At 37.1% G+C, this 15,495-nt stretch overlaps 1 protein-coding gene across 2 annotated transcripts in view; it reads right to left on the bottom strand.

Moving 5' to 3' along the window:
- Slc39a8 (solute carrier family 39 member 8) overlaps positions 1–15,495 on the bottom strand; it is a 74,986-nt gene that overhangs the window by 43,791 nt on the left and 15,700 nt on the right. For both annotated transcript variants that reach the window (XM_046459091.2, XM_058583826.1), the window contains exon 3: positions 5,362–5,524. In XM_046459091.2, the coding sequence (XP_046315047.1) occupies positions 5,362–5,524 (163 nt within the window). The remainder of the gene's footprint in view (positions 1–5,361; positions 5,525–15,495) is intronic.

Below are 15,495 nucleotides of genomic sequence, written 5' to 3'. Positions count from 1 at the left end.
TTTTTTTTTTTTTACTACTGAGTAGAGGAAAAGTCACATACTTATCAAACTCATCAGCTTCCCCTGAGAAATCTTGTTCCAAATTCACTTAGTACCTCCATAAATAGAAGAAATACCAGGATCAATTTCAATTTGTCCATCTCCACTAGTCAATTCCATAGACAATTGGTGACCAAAGCCTATCAATTCTGCTTTAGATATCTCTAACTTTCAGCTTCTCATTCTTCGTGCTTGTGGGAGTACGGGTCCTGCCATCTCTCACTCCTTCACTTGATGCAATATGACAGCTTTCTGTCTGGACTCCCTCCCTTTGATTGACAAGGCCTTCAAACTATTATACCAAGACATAAAAATGATAACTCATGCCCCTATTCCAAACCACCCTTCCTATACCTTTCTCCTCAACATGGTCTCCTCCGGAAAGCCTGTTTTCTGTTTTCTTCCTCCCCGAGGCAACAGTCTCTTGCTCAACAAGATTCTCACAGCTATTTGTTTGAAGTCGATTGGTCAAAAAAAAAAAAAATCAATTCATCTCCTTATCCCATCTTTTTAATCTTCCTTGCCTTTGTGGACATTTATCAGAACTATTTGAGAATCTGGGAATATAAGTCATCGCATGCTAGGTACATTGCATAGAGATGTCCCTTCATGTATTGGTAAGCCATAATTTGAAAAAATAAAAATCTATTTTTCCACTCAACTAAGAAACACCAAAGAAAGAACTGGTATGAACATTTTCCTTGTACTTTTCCATTTACACCTAGGACTTACTCTAAGGATCTGTTTCAGAGAGGATACTTTATATGAATTCGGAACCATTTTAATAGACTTCAAGGAATATCAGTAACAATAGCTAACATTTACCGAATGCCCACTGTGTGGGTCAAAGAAGTTCACTTAATTTTTAACTCATCTATTTATTACAACAACTGTATGAGATAGCTAGCATTATTATCCCCACTTTGTAAATTATGAAATATGATTTTATTATTATCCCCATTTTATAGGGGTTTTGTTGCTATTGTTTTTCATTGGTTGGCTGGTTTTGTTGGAAGAGGGGTTGGTTTTTGGTTTTCGGGGTATTTTTTTGTTTTGTTTTGTTTAGTAGTGCTTGGAATCAAACTCAGGACCTGTCATGTACTACACAAGCCTTTGAACATAAAACTATTCTCCCAGCCCCACCAACTTTACAGATTTATAAACAGTCTAAACTTCAATTTCTACCTGGCCCCACTCAAAGAGCAAGCAGCACAGATGGTGTTTAACAATGAAAACTCTGGAGGCAGGGGACTTATACTTAAAACCCAACTCTTCCCTTTACGACTATCATAGGCTTGTCCTTGACTTCACTGAGCCCCTGTTATTTAAATTGCAGATAAAAACAGCTCCTATCTCAGAGTTTTTATAAGAATAAAATAAAACAAATGCTATTCTTATAACATAGCAAGACTTCAATAAATGTTGTTTATTATTCTTTCCAAAAAATGTAGTAAATATATCATCATGTAAATTTTAATCCATTTAGATCATTGTTGTACAGCAAAAAAAACAATAAACTTGGAGTTAGGTGCCCTGGTCTGTCTCCTACCTCTGGTTATTATGCCTATGGAAGCCACTAACTCAGGAGTGTGGGCCTAGGTCATTGGTTTGAACAGAATAATCTTGTAATAAAATTCTATTATTCTTATTTATAATCTGAATTAAACAATGATCTGTGAACTCTTTGGGGCCATGAAGTTATTGCTAAAATGTAATTCATTTCTCTCCTAGAGATTTGAATTTACTATTAGTCTCTTACACTCATTAATATGACTTTATATATATACATACATACATATATATATATAGGACTTCAAAAAAATCACACAATGTAAGATCTCCAAGAAATGAGGCTATTTTATCTTCCTGCTGAAAAATCAAAATAAACACACTGAAAAAAATTCTTGTATCATGACCCCATTATTGCTTTTATTTTGATTTTTTATTCCCTTGGATGTACTCAAACTTGTCTCTCTATTAAATGAACTGGTATATCAAGATTTGGAATCTTCCAAAGCAACTTCATACACATAATCTCATCTGATTGTCCTAGCTAGCCTGTGAGTTGGTGGTGCAGTTAATCATTTTGAAGAACTTTTCCTTGTGAGAAAATAGCACTGGACAAGGGCAAGAGAATAGAGTGAACCTGAGTAGGCTTATATAAGAACAAAGACATAATTGTACTACTGTGCCCAGGGCACTTATATATATTAACTCATGATGCTCCCAATAATCTATAGGAGAAGAGCTCTTACATCCATTTTTCCAATGAGATGGCTGAGGCATAGAGACATCAAATAAGTTGCTTAAGATCATACAACTGCACTGACATAAAACAATTGATTGTCACATCAAAAAGGAAATATATTGCCAAATTAAATAGATTAGTAGTGCCAAGTACTCTGTCTTGATATTGGGTCCTCAATTCAAGTATTAGGTTCCTTTCCGGTCTTGTAATTAAGAATTGTTGACTTTTCCCTTTATGACTTTACAATATTGACCCTAGAATTCCTGCTTCCGACTTCCCTGTTTTCATCTTTTGGTTTCTGAACTGGAGTAACCTTTGAGCAGTTAAGGTTAAAATCACTTTTGCATATAGGTAATTACCTACACAGAATAGGAGATTTCCTTTTTCTGAAGTCTAGCTTCTTGTACTCAGAATTATATCATGTTAGATATATTTTATTTTTTAAAAGACATATTTTATTTAACAGTACTAATAGTATTTATGTGCCATTCTAAGTACTTGTCAAACATTAAGTTATTTAATCCTTATAACAGCCCTATGAGAAAGGAACTGTTTTAGATGAGGAAACCGAGACATCAAGAGATTAAAGTCATGTGCCCAACACAGCTGGATACTTACAAAGCTGGAATTTGAGCCCAGGTGAGCTGTCTTCACAGTCTGTCCTATTATTGTCTATACTACTAGCAAATGTTAGAATATTAAAGCATTTGCAAAATTCACTTTTGAGTGTAAAGTATAAACTGTATCGCTAAACAGGCTGTATCGAAATATAGATGTTCTCTAGCAAAATATTTGCTTGAATAATTAGCAATTATTCACAATTGCTATTGGTTCAAAATTGAAATTATTTTTATTCACAAAACTGATAATTAAGTTGATAACGTATGCTTGATGATTTCTATTCTTCATATGTATTAATATAGAAGATAAATGAGAACATGGATTTTGAAGACAAGACAACTAGGGTTGAATCTGGCTCTCCCAAACACAAGTTGTGTAACTTTCTTTGAGCAAAGGATTTCAAGTCCTTGTACCTCAGTTTTCTTGCCTGTAAGAGCAAGTTTCTACATCAGAAAGGTGTATATTAAATGAGTTAATGTATGTAAAGTATTTGGTATCTGTTGAATAGAAAATACCACAGAATCTGGCTATTGTTAGTCGTTATTATTGTTGTTCACATATAGAGGATTGACACATACATACAAAGCAATCCAAAAGTAGGTTAAATGATAGTTCTTTGTTGAGTCTCCTCTTGTTTTCTCTATATTTACTCTCCTTCCAGTATCTATGTATACTCATGTTTGATGAACTTGCTCAGACCAGCATCTTGAAATGCCACCTCTATGATATTGAATCTCCTATCTCGATCTTTCCTTTGAACTCAACTGTGTGCACACCATTACCTACTAGATATCTCCACTTATGGGTCTATGTCAATACATAAGGCTGACTGCCAAATATTCTTAATCCTCACCACTCCCTTTTGTCTACAATGAATGGCTCCTCCCTAGTCTTCATCCCCAGAAATGGATACAACCATGTATTCAGCTTCTCTGGCTCAAACCTTGACTCATCTTTCTCTTTCCCACATCTGCCCCAGAAGCAAACCATTTTATCACAGTCTCCAAAATCCATTCTGCATCTGACCCCTTCTCCCTAGTTTGATTTTTCTCTACCTTAGTCCAAGTTCCCATATCTTGAGTATCCACCCCTGGCAATAGCCTCCTGACCAATGCCCTTGCTTTTGCTCTTGCCCCATGACAATGCACTCTTCAAATCGAAAGCAGAATTCCCCCTTAAGGATTCAAATAAAATTGTGGCACTCCCAGTTTAGAATTCCATGTTGGCCTCACACTCTATTCACAACAAACTCCAATCAGTTGGACCACACCCTCGCAGGCCTCCCCCATCTGGTGTCCTCTGCTTCCAGGACAACACTTCCGTCTATCTCTGTCCCCTCACTATGCAGACACACAGGCCTTCTTGCTGTTCCTTCCTCAGCCAAGCTCACTTCCAAGCTACACGGTCTGCTCCCTCTACCAAGAAAGCTCTGCCCACAGAGGATCTGCAATGGCCCACTCCTCCTCAGCCAGGACTCTACTCAGATGTAATCTCACCCCTTGAACGTCTAAAATCTCATCCACCCACACTACCTTCTCTGCCTTACCTATTTTATTTTCTTCTGAGGATGCAATGCTCTGAAACTACATTCTCTTATTTGTTTAAATGTGTATTATTTTTCTTCTCTACTATGGGATAAGCCCCAGAAAGGCAGGAAATTATTCTTCATATTCATTAATGAATCCTTAATGCAGAAAACACTTATTGCATGAATAAGCTAATTTAAAAATGAAAATTTAAATACACAGGTGGAACAAGTAAACAATTTTGGGATATTGAGAAATTGCATATAACTGGGAAATAGAACCATTGAACAACTGGTTTATTTCACTGATGAAAGTACTATTCCACGTTCTTAAGCATGTGAACTGTATATTAAGCAACAATTACTTTTCTTATATTTTAAAATCTGTTCACAGCAGATTGTTCCTTAAAAATGGAGTGCTTATGGCAATACTGTTATAGACCCTTGCAATCATTGCTAACATTTTTTTTCATCTAAGATTATTAAAAGATTAATAACTCCATCCCTTAAGCTTTAATCTAGTTCCCTTATCCCTTCACTGACAATAGCAGATACACTGGCAAGTTTTAGAATAATGTGATACAAAAATAAAAATAACATGGTAAGCAAAAGGTGATGGAAACTAACAATTAACTATAAGACAAATAATTGATATGCAATCCAATATGTACAGCATAGCATAAAGTATATATTGTTTAAAATCAAGGATTAAGGTTTACAAGGTCTTTAAGTGATACTCAGTATAATTTTGAGTCCACAAGTACAAGATCATTACTTGTGAATTTTAAATGAATTTTAATTCTAACTACTTTCAAAATGTAAGTAGATTAACTAAAAGGAGAAAAAAACAGAAAAAGAAGCATATTAGCATCATTTCATACTGATTCAAAGACTTTTCAAATACGGGAGAGAAAATGCTTCAATGTACCTTCTGAGAGGCTTGGTTTTGTTTTGTGCTTGGACCGATCTGTACAGGGGTGGAAGCTTAGCTGTTGTACAAGTGCGGGACAGATGGCCGAGAAGTTTGAGCTGGTTATCTGGGAGGCATTTGAAAATCCATGAAGGGAAAAGATCTCTGCAGCAGATAAACACTGAAACAGAATAAACCCGATAACACAACATGTTAATACTATAAAAGCACATGAACAAAGAGGCATTGAATAGTTCAGCCAAAACCCACTACAGAAATGTACAGACCCTTAAAATAAGGAAATAGTCCATACCTCTTTAAACCTAGAAAAAAAAAATAGCACAAAGTCATCTTAATCAACAGCCTGCTGATACCAGATAAAAATTACAGATTGGCCTGGATGTGTGCAAAGACTTTTAAAAATAAATAAATAAAAAGTGGGGCTGGGGTTGTGGCTCAGCGGTAGAGCACTGGCCTAGGTCATGCAAGGCCCTGAGTTTGATCCTCAACACCACATAAAAATAAAAAAAAAAAGGTATTAAAAATAATAATAATAAATAAATAAATAAGTAAAAACTGTGCTGGGGTGGGCCTTAGCGGCGCTCTTGCCTAGCATGCACAAGGCACTCGGTTTGATCCCAGCACTGCAAAGCATAAATAAATAAATAGAAATAAATAAAAACTTATCATCAGCATTCAAACAAAGGGTTTTGAGACAATTTCAAATTCTCAATATTCCCTCCCACTTTCTTTATTTATTTGTTAGTTTGAATGGATTTTTATGGGAGCTATCAGAGTACCTATCGAATTTCTTACAGATAAACACCTGGTCCCCCACAGTTTCATAGTAAAGAAATTCATTCCTCCTCTACAGAGCAATAATAATCCTAACATATAAAATTATTTTAAAATGTGTCTCTAAAAGAAACAGTTGTCTCTAAAAGAAACTAAATATGCTTTCTTCTCACTGATAGCTTTTCTTTATCATATGAAGTTTTGAAAATAGTATTTTTGAAATGTAATAATTCTTAATGAGGAATAGAATCTGCCCTAGAAAAAAAGGAGGACTGCAAATTCAAGGCCAGTCTGGGCAACTTAGTGAGATGTGGTCTCAAAATAAAAAATAAAAAGGGCTGGAGGTGTGGCTCAGTGATAGAAAATGACTAGGTTCATAGAAAATGACTAGGTTCAATCCCCAGTACTCCAAAAAAAGAAAAAAAAAATCTGGAAAAAAAATAACTTTTTATTCTCAAACACATTTTAACTCTAAACTATCTTCCATACACTTGCATTATAACAAAGAATATAAAACAAACCAAATACTAATACATGTTATAAGAACTATAGCATGTGAAAATAAACATTTACTCAAGTAGAAGTGTCTATCTTCTAATAAATAAAATAGGGAAAAGTTCTTTGCACATTCTAGCCAGTCCTGAAGCCCCACTAAAACCTTAACTATGTTCTAGGGACTGAATTGCCCCCAAAAAACTCTTATGTTGCATCCCTAACCACCCTATGTGATCATATTTGAAGATGGGGACTTTGGTAGGTAATTAGGGTTAGATGAGCTCATGAGGGGCCTGATCTCATGGGATCTATGTTCTTATAGGAAGGGACACCAGAGAATTTGCTTGTTGGCTTTCTCTGCTATATGAGGTCACCAGGAGAAGGGCACATTTGCAACCCAAAGAGAGAGCCCTCCCCAAACAACACCTCCTTTGCATCTTGACTTCCAGTCTCTAGAACTGTGAGAAAATAAATATCTGCTGGTTAAGCCACTTGGGCTATGGTATTATATTATGGCCGCTGAGCTGACTAGTACACTAGGAATGGTTTTGAGAACTAAAAAGTTGAGTTGTTTCACATAAGGTGCTGTAATTCCCTTCATAACAGAAACAATGAAAGTTAAAATGTCAGATTTTGATACAAAGAAACCACTATTGCTTACAAAGGAAAAATTAAAAAATACCAAATACAGCAAGATGCACACAACTGTCAAAGCCAGATTGCAATTACCTTACAGAAAATTCACCTTCTTTTTTTTATTGATTTTTTAATTTTTTTAAAATACACGACAACAGTGGAATGCATTACAATCATATACAATACATATAGAGCACAATTTTTCATATCTTCTTTTTTTTTAATGTCTAAGTATGCATCTAAAGTTGCTCTTTATTCAACTTACTCTCTCCTTTGGGTTTAGGATGATAGCTAACCACTGGCCCTAGAAGAGGACACAGCAAACTGACTGCTCAATTAATAGTCTTTTTCTCTATTAACAGTCTTCCCTGGGGCTGATAATAGGGAATCCTAAGCTAATAGATGGAGAAAATACCCAGATACCATTGCAGAAGAGAAAGTGGATATAGTTTATTCATCACCATGAAGACACCCAGGAACATCATTGCTAGACTCAAAAATTACAGAGCCAGTGTGGCTCAGCTGGCCGATGCATGACTCCAGGAATTAACCAGGTGACAGACAGCAGACGGTGGGACTTTCAGCCTCCAACACAGTTGTTGGAGCCAGTACCTTACAATGAATCCCTCATTCACATGCTTGTGCGCTCACGCTTACACTTGCTGTCGCTCTCGCTCTCTCCCACCTCTCTCTTTCTCCATTTCTCTCTCTCTCTCTCCCCCCTCTTTCTCCATTTCTTTCATATATACATATATATATATATATATATATATATATATATATATATATGAGAGAGAGAAAGCTCCTCTGGAGAAATTGTTTCTCTGGAGAACCCTAATACATACCTCATACCTATCACGTTAGTTTCTGACTAAAATATGATTTCACTACTTTAAATGCTATCAGGCTCTGGTTTTCTTTAACAATATCAAGTATAACAGCCACAGAATTATACTACACTTTGCATTAATTATTTCCTTCTTTCTACAAGTATTTATTGAATCATTGAAGTCTGGGTATAATATTGATGGGAGAAGAAGAGGGTGGGGAAGATAGAGGATGTCAACCAGGAAAAAAAAGAGTACAGATAAATAAGCAATATCACTCTCCCATCAAGAAGCCTCAATAACGGTGGTGGAAATGAAGTAAATATGCCAAGATCTATAAAACCAGAATGAAGGAAATGAATCCAAGAAAGACACCACAATAAAGAACTACAAGCGTTAACATGAAGGAGAAATTATACACAGAGGAAAGAGTCAAAAACAACTATGAGGACAGGACTCTGGAAAAAGATAAAAAGGATGTGGCTCGGGGTCTGATTAAGGGACTTAGGAGGAGAAACACAACACGTGGGGCAAGAGGGCGGCCAATTTAGTTTTAAGATATTTGAAGTTGCAGTGCCTGCAGGGCCTCAGAGAGATGAGGCTCTCTTCTGTGAAAAGATACCTGAGCAGGCAAGGAAAAGATGATCAGGAGAGAGAACACATAGAACAAAGAAAAGATCTTTTTTATATAGAAAAAGGCCTTGGGAATATATGTGTAATTTGTTCAAACACAGGAAAAAAAAGAGCCAGAGAACAAGATGGAACAAGAGAATCCCATAACATAATAATCTAGGATAGCAAAATGTAGTGAATGCCCAGGACTTTGGCCTGCCTGGCATTCCTTATTTGTGGGCCAGTCAGGACAAGCCACCTGACTGCCATGGGAGCACTTCTTTCACGTCATGTGAGTGGGGCTGAGCAGGGAACAAATGATCAAGATTTGTCTACTCTCTGATAGAAGTACTGATAGTACGGGCAGGAATGCTGTGAGTCTAACGACTCCTTCAGCCATTTTGCCACCATGTGAAAGAAAACTGATGACTCAGAGATTTTCAACATCATCATTATTTCCGTGGATACAGCTGTGCCTGAAGCTAACGAGCCCTTGACTCCTCAATTACCTGGGTTAATAAATCCCCTTCTTGTCTTAGGTTAAAAATAAGTCATAGTGGATTTTTTTTTCTTTCACTCTTCAAATGAAAGATCTCTAATTATTTAAAAGTCATTTTCTAAAAACTAGTGAAGGAATGCTACCTAGGTGAAAGCAACAAGATATGTTTCCACTTTTTCTCTATTTCTTCTTCCTTTTCTTAGCACATGGACCATTTTCTCTACTTGGCTGTCTTGTCAAGTGGCACCCGTTAAATAATACAAATAATAGGACCATCTGATCCTATGACCATTATGCCAAGGCCTTTGCACCAAAACCTGAAATGAAAATCATCCCATTCAACTCAACCAAGAACTGGTTTCAGATTTTTGTCATGGACTGGGACTCTGTGGGAAGCTAAGAAGTTCACAGTCCCAATGAAGGACACTGCTAGGTGTGGCTTATACTCTCTGTGTGGCTAAAGGTAGGGAGAGAGAGTAACCTGAGATGTATTTAAACTCACTGTCAAAGTTAGAATAAAATATCAAGTCCGGGTAATTTTCCTAGGTGGTAAAGTAAGTGGGACACACGAACTTCAAATTCTATTACAAATCCCCAAAGGGAGTCAGAGAGTGAAGTTGAGTTAGGATCCAAATCTGAAAGAACCCTAAGTTCATTGTCAGCAAGCACTGCAATTACCTTATGGGATTCACCACATGCACAGCCATGCGCATTCATTTACTCATTAAAAAGACAGGTTGATCACACCTTCTGTGGGCCAGAAGTTGGGCAGGGACTGAGATTAAGACATGGTTCCCGGAACATCTTCAATAAGGTCACCATTCATCAGAGAAAACAGGTGCAAAACTGGTAAATATAATGATATGAAGGAAGTATTGTGAGATACAAGGGAAGAAGCCAGAGATCACTTCCTGGAGGAGAAGACACACATACACAGTCTGCCGTATTATTTTGGTGCTTCTGAGGGCTGGGGAGATGAGACATGATTCACATAAAATAACAATCAGTAATGCAAATGAGTATGCCGTTAATTGACATGTATTTTCTATACAACAACTATCATAGGAGTTCTATAAAGGCTACAGTTAATAGGAACTATAATATATGCTTAACATATTCAAACTCTTTCAACCAGCACATTAATTACTAATAGATTTCAGGAAAAATCTGGATGAAGAAATCATGTCTGATAGTAGACTGAATCAGAATTATTACCCTATGTACATATACAACTATATAACCAGTGTGATTCTACATCATGTAAAACCAGAAGAATGAGAAATTATACTCCATTATATATGATGTATCAAAGTGCATTCTACTGTCATGTATAACTAATTAAAACAACAAAAAAATTTTAAGTCAAAGCTGTCCAACTTTATAAATGTTAATGACAAAATTCAAACAGGTTTTCTCACATTTTCTGGCTTCTAAGCCAATACTGTGCTGCTATGTCTTGCTCAAACACTGAGAATAACTCAAAGGGGAAATGATTTTGATCCTGTCATGGAGTGCATTTCATTGCCCCTATTAGTGACTTGAGTCATAAAGTTAAATTGCCTTTCTACTCTTTAGAATCTACCCAGAGAGAGACCTCATGCTACAATTCAAACATCAACCAGGTTTTCTCACCATGGTGTGAATTAAGAAGAAAATGAAAGATAGTTATGATAACTTGCCTCCCAGTAAGCCCACCTAGCTATCATTCAAACAGGAAAACTGGGTGTGGGGCAAAAGCTGAGCTCAAACAACAGATGGCCCAGAGCCTGGCACAGCAGGAATAAGGCTGTGGCAATTGCTGGGAAGTGATCCTGAGGCAGGGTCACGGTACCTAGGCACCTCTGTGTTCATGCCATCTTAAATGCTTTGTTTCCCTATTACTATTTTAAACCAAATACACTACTTTTGCAGGTCCAGCAGAGGAGCCAGCCTGTTGATTCATTCTCCTGGGCTACCATTATGTAACTACATGACTATGAAACTGATACAACTGGCCACAGGCTGTCAAGAATGTATTCAGAGGAAAAGGTGAAGATCCAAGATGATTATTTAATGAGACAGAAGCCTCTGGAATCCTTGAGCTCATATGACCTTAATATTTACTAATGTTAATAAGAACACTATGTGCCTGCCACAGGGAAGTGCTCAGTAACTCCATGTTGAAATGAATGAATAAATGAGCTCCTCATGTGGTTTCATAGAATTCTTTAGAACCAAATGCAAAAAAAAAAAACAGTAATAATGTAAATAAAATTATGAAAAAGTAAAAGAAATAAAAATCAGAAAGTAAAATACACTTAAGAATGTTTCATTAAGGTGACAAGCCAATATACCAAGAGAACAATTTAATAATCAGGAGGACATTTCTGACCGTAGAAACAAGTGAACAGTCCCATTAATTTATCCCTTTAGGGGTCACTGAACAAATGTCATGGAGTTGGTGATTTAAATGCTCCACACTCAAGGCAGGAACATTCAAAGCTGGAGTGACTGAGGAAATCTCTTCCAGATTTGGTATTGCTGCAATCTTAGAAATGTCTTACCTCAGTTTCAAGAAACTTGAGCCTCATTCCTCCTAGGTATTGCTCAATCTGGGTATAAGCTGAATCACTATCAACCTTCTCTTGAAGTTTTGCCCTCTTAAATGACTATTCAAAGTTTATGCCTTAGTATTTTATCAAGATAAAAGACCGGTTTTCCCAAGATTTGAACAAAGAACAGTCTAGAAAGATAATCCCTAGGTGTAAGAGATAGCTAATCAAGTGATCCCAACTCTGTTTCCCTGACATTAATTCTTCCATTTTTCCCTTGGTTTTTCTTTTTCTTTTTTTTTTTTAACCATCTCATATATTTATTTTTTTAATTTTTATTTGTTTTAATTAGTTATACATGACACTAGAGTGTACTTATATACTTTGATATATCATACATAGATGGGTTATAATTTCTCATTTTTCTGAGTGTACATATTGTAGAATCACATTGGTCATACAGTCACATACATACATAAAGTAATCAGTCCTCCTCCTCCTCCTCCTCCTCCTCTTCCTCCTCCTCCTCCTCCTCCTCCTCCTCCTCTTCTTCTTCTTCTTCTTCTTCTTCTTCTTTCTTTCCTTCTTTTCCTTCTTCTCCTTCTTCTCCTCCTCCTTCTTCTTCTTCTAATTAAGAACCATCTCTGCTATTCCAAAACATGGAAGAACAGACAGAGAAGAGCAAGGAACAGGGAAGTGTTCTGGGGAAAAGAGCCTCTGATGTCTCTCCCAGGTGGAGGCAAAGAGACTCCTGGGTGGATCCATATGTGCTGCTTGATATCTGTGTGAAGCCTGAGCCAATTTGCACACCTCACACCTGCAGCTGTCTGAGTTCACACCTAACTGAGGCCCACACTATGATGTCAGAATCCACAGGGCTCAGGGTCCCCTGGCTGTCCATCAGTTTTGTCTCTCTCAGCTCTCCATTTTCACAGGAGTCACTGCTTCTGAATCTTGTGTTTCTGCTCTCCTTTCATTGGAGACACACAGAAGCATGGTTTGCAACAACACAGCTGTCACCTGCTTCCAGCCTTTGCTTCTGTCATGGGTATGGGCTGTGGGCCCACCTGTGGAGGGCAGTTTTCTTCTGACCTAGACCTTAAGAGCACTTGCTACTCTCTGATGTGTCTCATCTACTGATCCTCCAGAATGAGGATGTATGGGGGACACAAGGTCATGATGGGAAACTATGCTGGGAGTGGGGGTCCTCGTGGTGCAGGAAGCAGAGACCTTCCTTACCCTGGCTCAGCCACAGGTGCCCTGTGATTTGTGCTACTGTTGGCCTCTGTGTGGTGTCCACAGTCAGTGTTTGATTGATGAGGCTTCCTGCTTCAGCAGAAATGTGCAGGGGGAATGTCGTAGATTTTTCAACTCTCATAATAAGAATAAGACTTTTTCAACTCTCATAATAAGAATAAGAAAGGATTCAGGAAGCTTTTTGCCTTAATGAAATATGAAGACTGACATTCACTTGTTGAGAAATTAAAATTTGCAGTAGATTTCGATGGTCTTTTCTTGAGTCTGAAAATCAGTAATAACTTTTTTTTCAATCTTTAGTTCAATTGGGGATTGAACTCAGGGATGCTTAGCCACTGAGCTACACCCCCAGGCATTATATATATATATATATATATATATATATACATTTTTTTTTTGAGACAGGGTCTCACTAAGTTGGTTAGGGCCTCACTCAGTTGCTAAGGCTGGCCTGGAATTTGGGATCCTCCTGCCTCAGCCTCCCAAGTTACTGGGTTTACAGGCATGTGCCACAAGGCCCAGCTATAATAACTTTCAATTTTTTAAACCCCTCACTGTAACTACACTCAAGGTATTTAATTTCTTTTTCTTCCAACACGGAATGATTGATATCAAAGGTATGGTAGCACTTCACTCACATTGTGATACTAGAACACAATGCTCTGTTCTCTAAGACCCTATAAAGCACAATATTAACACCTATGGGGTTGAGAGAGAGCAAACATTCATCAGGTAGAAACCCTAGAATGTAAAAGACATTGATATATTCAAAGTGATAAAGGACAAAATGTGGAAGCGAAGAATCCTAGAACCAGCAAAAGTGTCCTTCCCATAGCAAGGGAAATGGAGGTATTCCCAAATGCCTCTATCACTTTGTGCTGCTATAACAAAATACCTTAGTCTGGGTAATTTATTAACAACAGAAATTGACTTGCCACGGTTCTGGAAACTGGCAAGTCCAAAGTCAAAGCACCTTGTTGCCATAGCCTCACATGATGGAAGGGGCAGAGGAATAAGCTCATCTCCTCAAGCTCTGTTTTTTTGTTTTGATTTTTTTTTTCTTTTCTTTTTTGATGTACTGGCAGTTGAACAAGGGACCTCAGGCATATTACGCAAGTTTTCTATCACTGACGTACATCCCCAGCACTTTTTATTTTGAGACAGGGTGTCTCTAAGTTGCTTAGGCTGGGTTTGAACGTGTGAACCTCTGCCTCAGTGTCCCAAGTGATGGATATGTTTCATACTCACATATACACATATGCATGCATACACACTCACACATACTCACCTACACACATCCATACACATCACATACACACTCACATAGTGTACTCATACATACTGACAAACATGCACACACATATCCATACATTCACACATACACACCTATACACACTCACATACATTCACATAAATACATTCACATACACACACTTGCAAACCTACTCACATACACTCACACACTCTCATTCTTAAAATTTCCTAAAAATCAGATGAAAAGTACTGAATATATTAATTCAAAGAGAAAGATGTCTTGTTTCACAATACATTGTTAAGAGGAAAAGATTTTTATAAAATAAATGTACAAAATAACACTAGTGCTAGAAATAAGGTTAAATATAATCTGCAGCTATCTGCTCCAAAATGTTAACAGTGCTTATTTCTGTGTGGTGAAATTATGGGGATTTTTATTTTTTCCTTTCTGCTTCTCTGTATCTGCCAAAGTTTTTATCACTGCACTTACATTCCTATTTCATTGAGAAAAATAAAATTAAATTGATGGGAATTTTTTAACTTTTTTCTCTAGGTTCTCTCTCTCTCTCTCTCTCTCTCTCTCTCTGACACACACACACACACACACACACACACACACACAAGATGAGCTAGAAGTCTAAGAGATTACTAAAAATGAAGAGAAAAAAAGAAATAGTAAAAGCTACAATACATTTTTTCAAAACAGTTCACACACAACAGAATATTACTCGGCAATAAAGAAAATAAAATCATGGCATTTTCAGGTAAATAGACGGAGTTGGAGAATATAATGCTAAGTGAAGTTAGCCAATCACAAAAAAACAAATGCCAAATGGATGGAGTTGGAAATATAATGCTAAGTTAGCTAGTCCCCAAAAATCAAATGCTGAATGTTTTCTCTGACATAAGGAGGCTGAGTCATAGTGGGGTAGGGAGGGGGAGTATGGGAGGAATAGATCAACTCTAGATAGGGCAGAAGGGTGGGAGGGTAGGAGAGGGGCAAGGGGGTAAAAAACAGATGGTGGAATGAGATGGACATCACTACCCTAAGTACATGTATGGAAAAGACACAAATGGTGTGAATATACTTTGTATAAAAGCAGAGATATGAAAAATTGTGCTCTCTATATGTAATATGAATTGTAATGCATTCTGCTATCATATATAACAAATTAGAATAAAAAAATTTAAAAAAACAAAAAACAGTTCACAAACTTTTCTGACTTTATCATAGTAAACCGACAAG

Source organism: Marmota monax, unplaced genomic scaffold, assembly GCF_021218885.2.
Source record: "Marmota monax isolate L192 unplaced genomic scaffold, Marmota_monax_Labrador192_F-V1.1 WCK01_AAM20220418_F8-fsc00002, whole genome shotgun sequence".
NCBI classification, from domain to species: Eukaryota; Metazoa; Chordata; class Mammalia; order Rodentia; family Sciuridae; genus Marmota; species Marmota monax.
The sequence above is the reverse complement of the archived record's forward strand: the minus strand, read 5'-3'. Positions and strand labels throughout refer to the sequence as shown.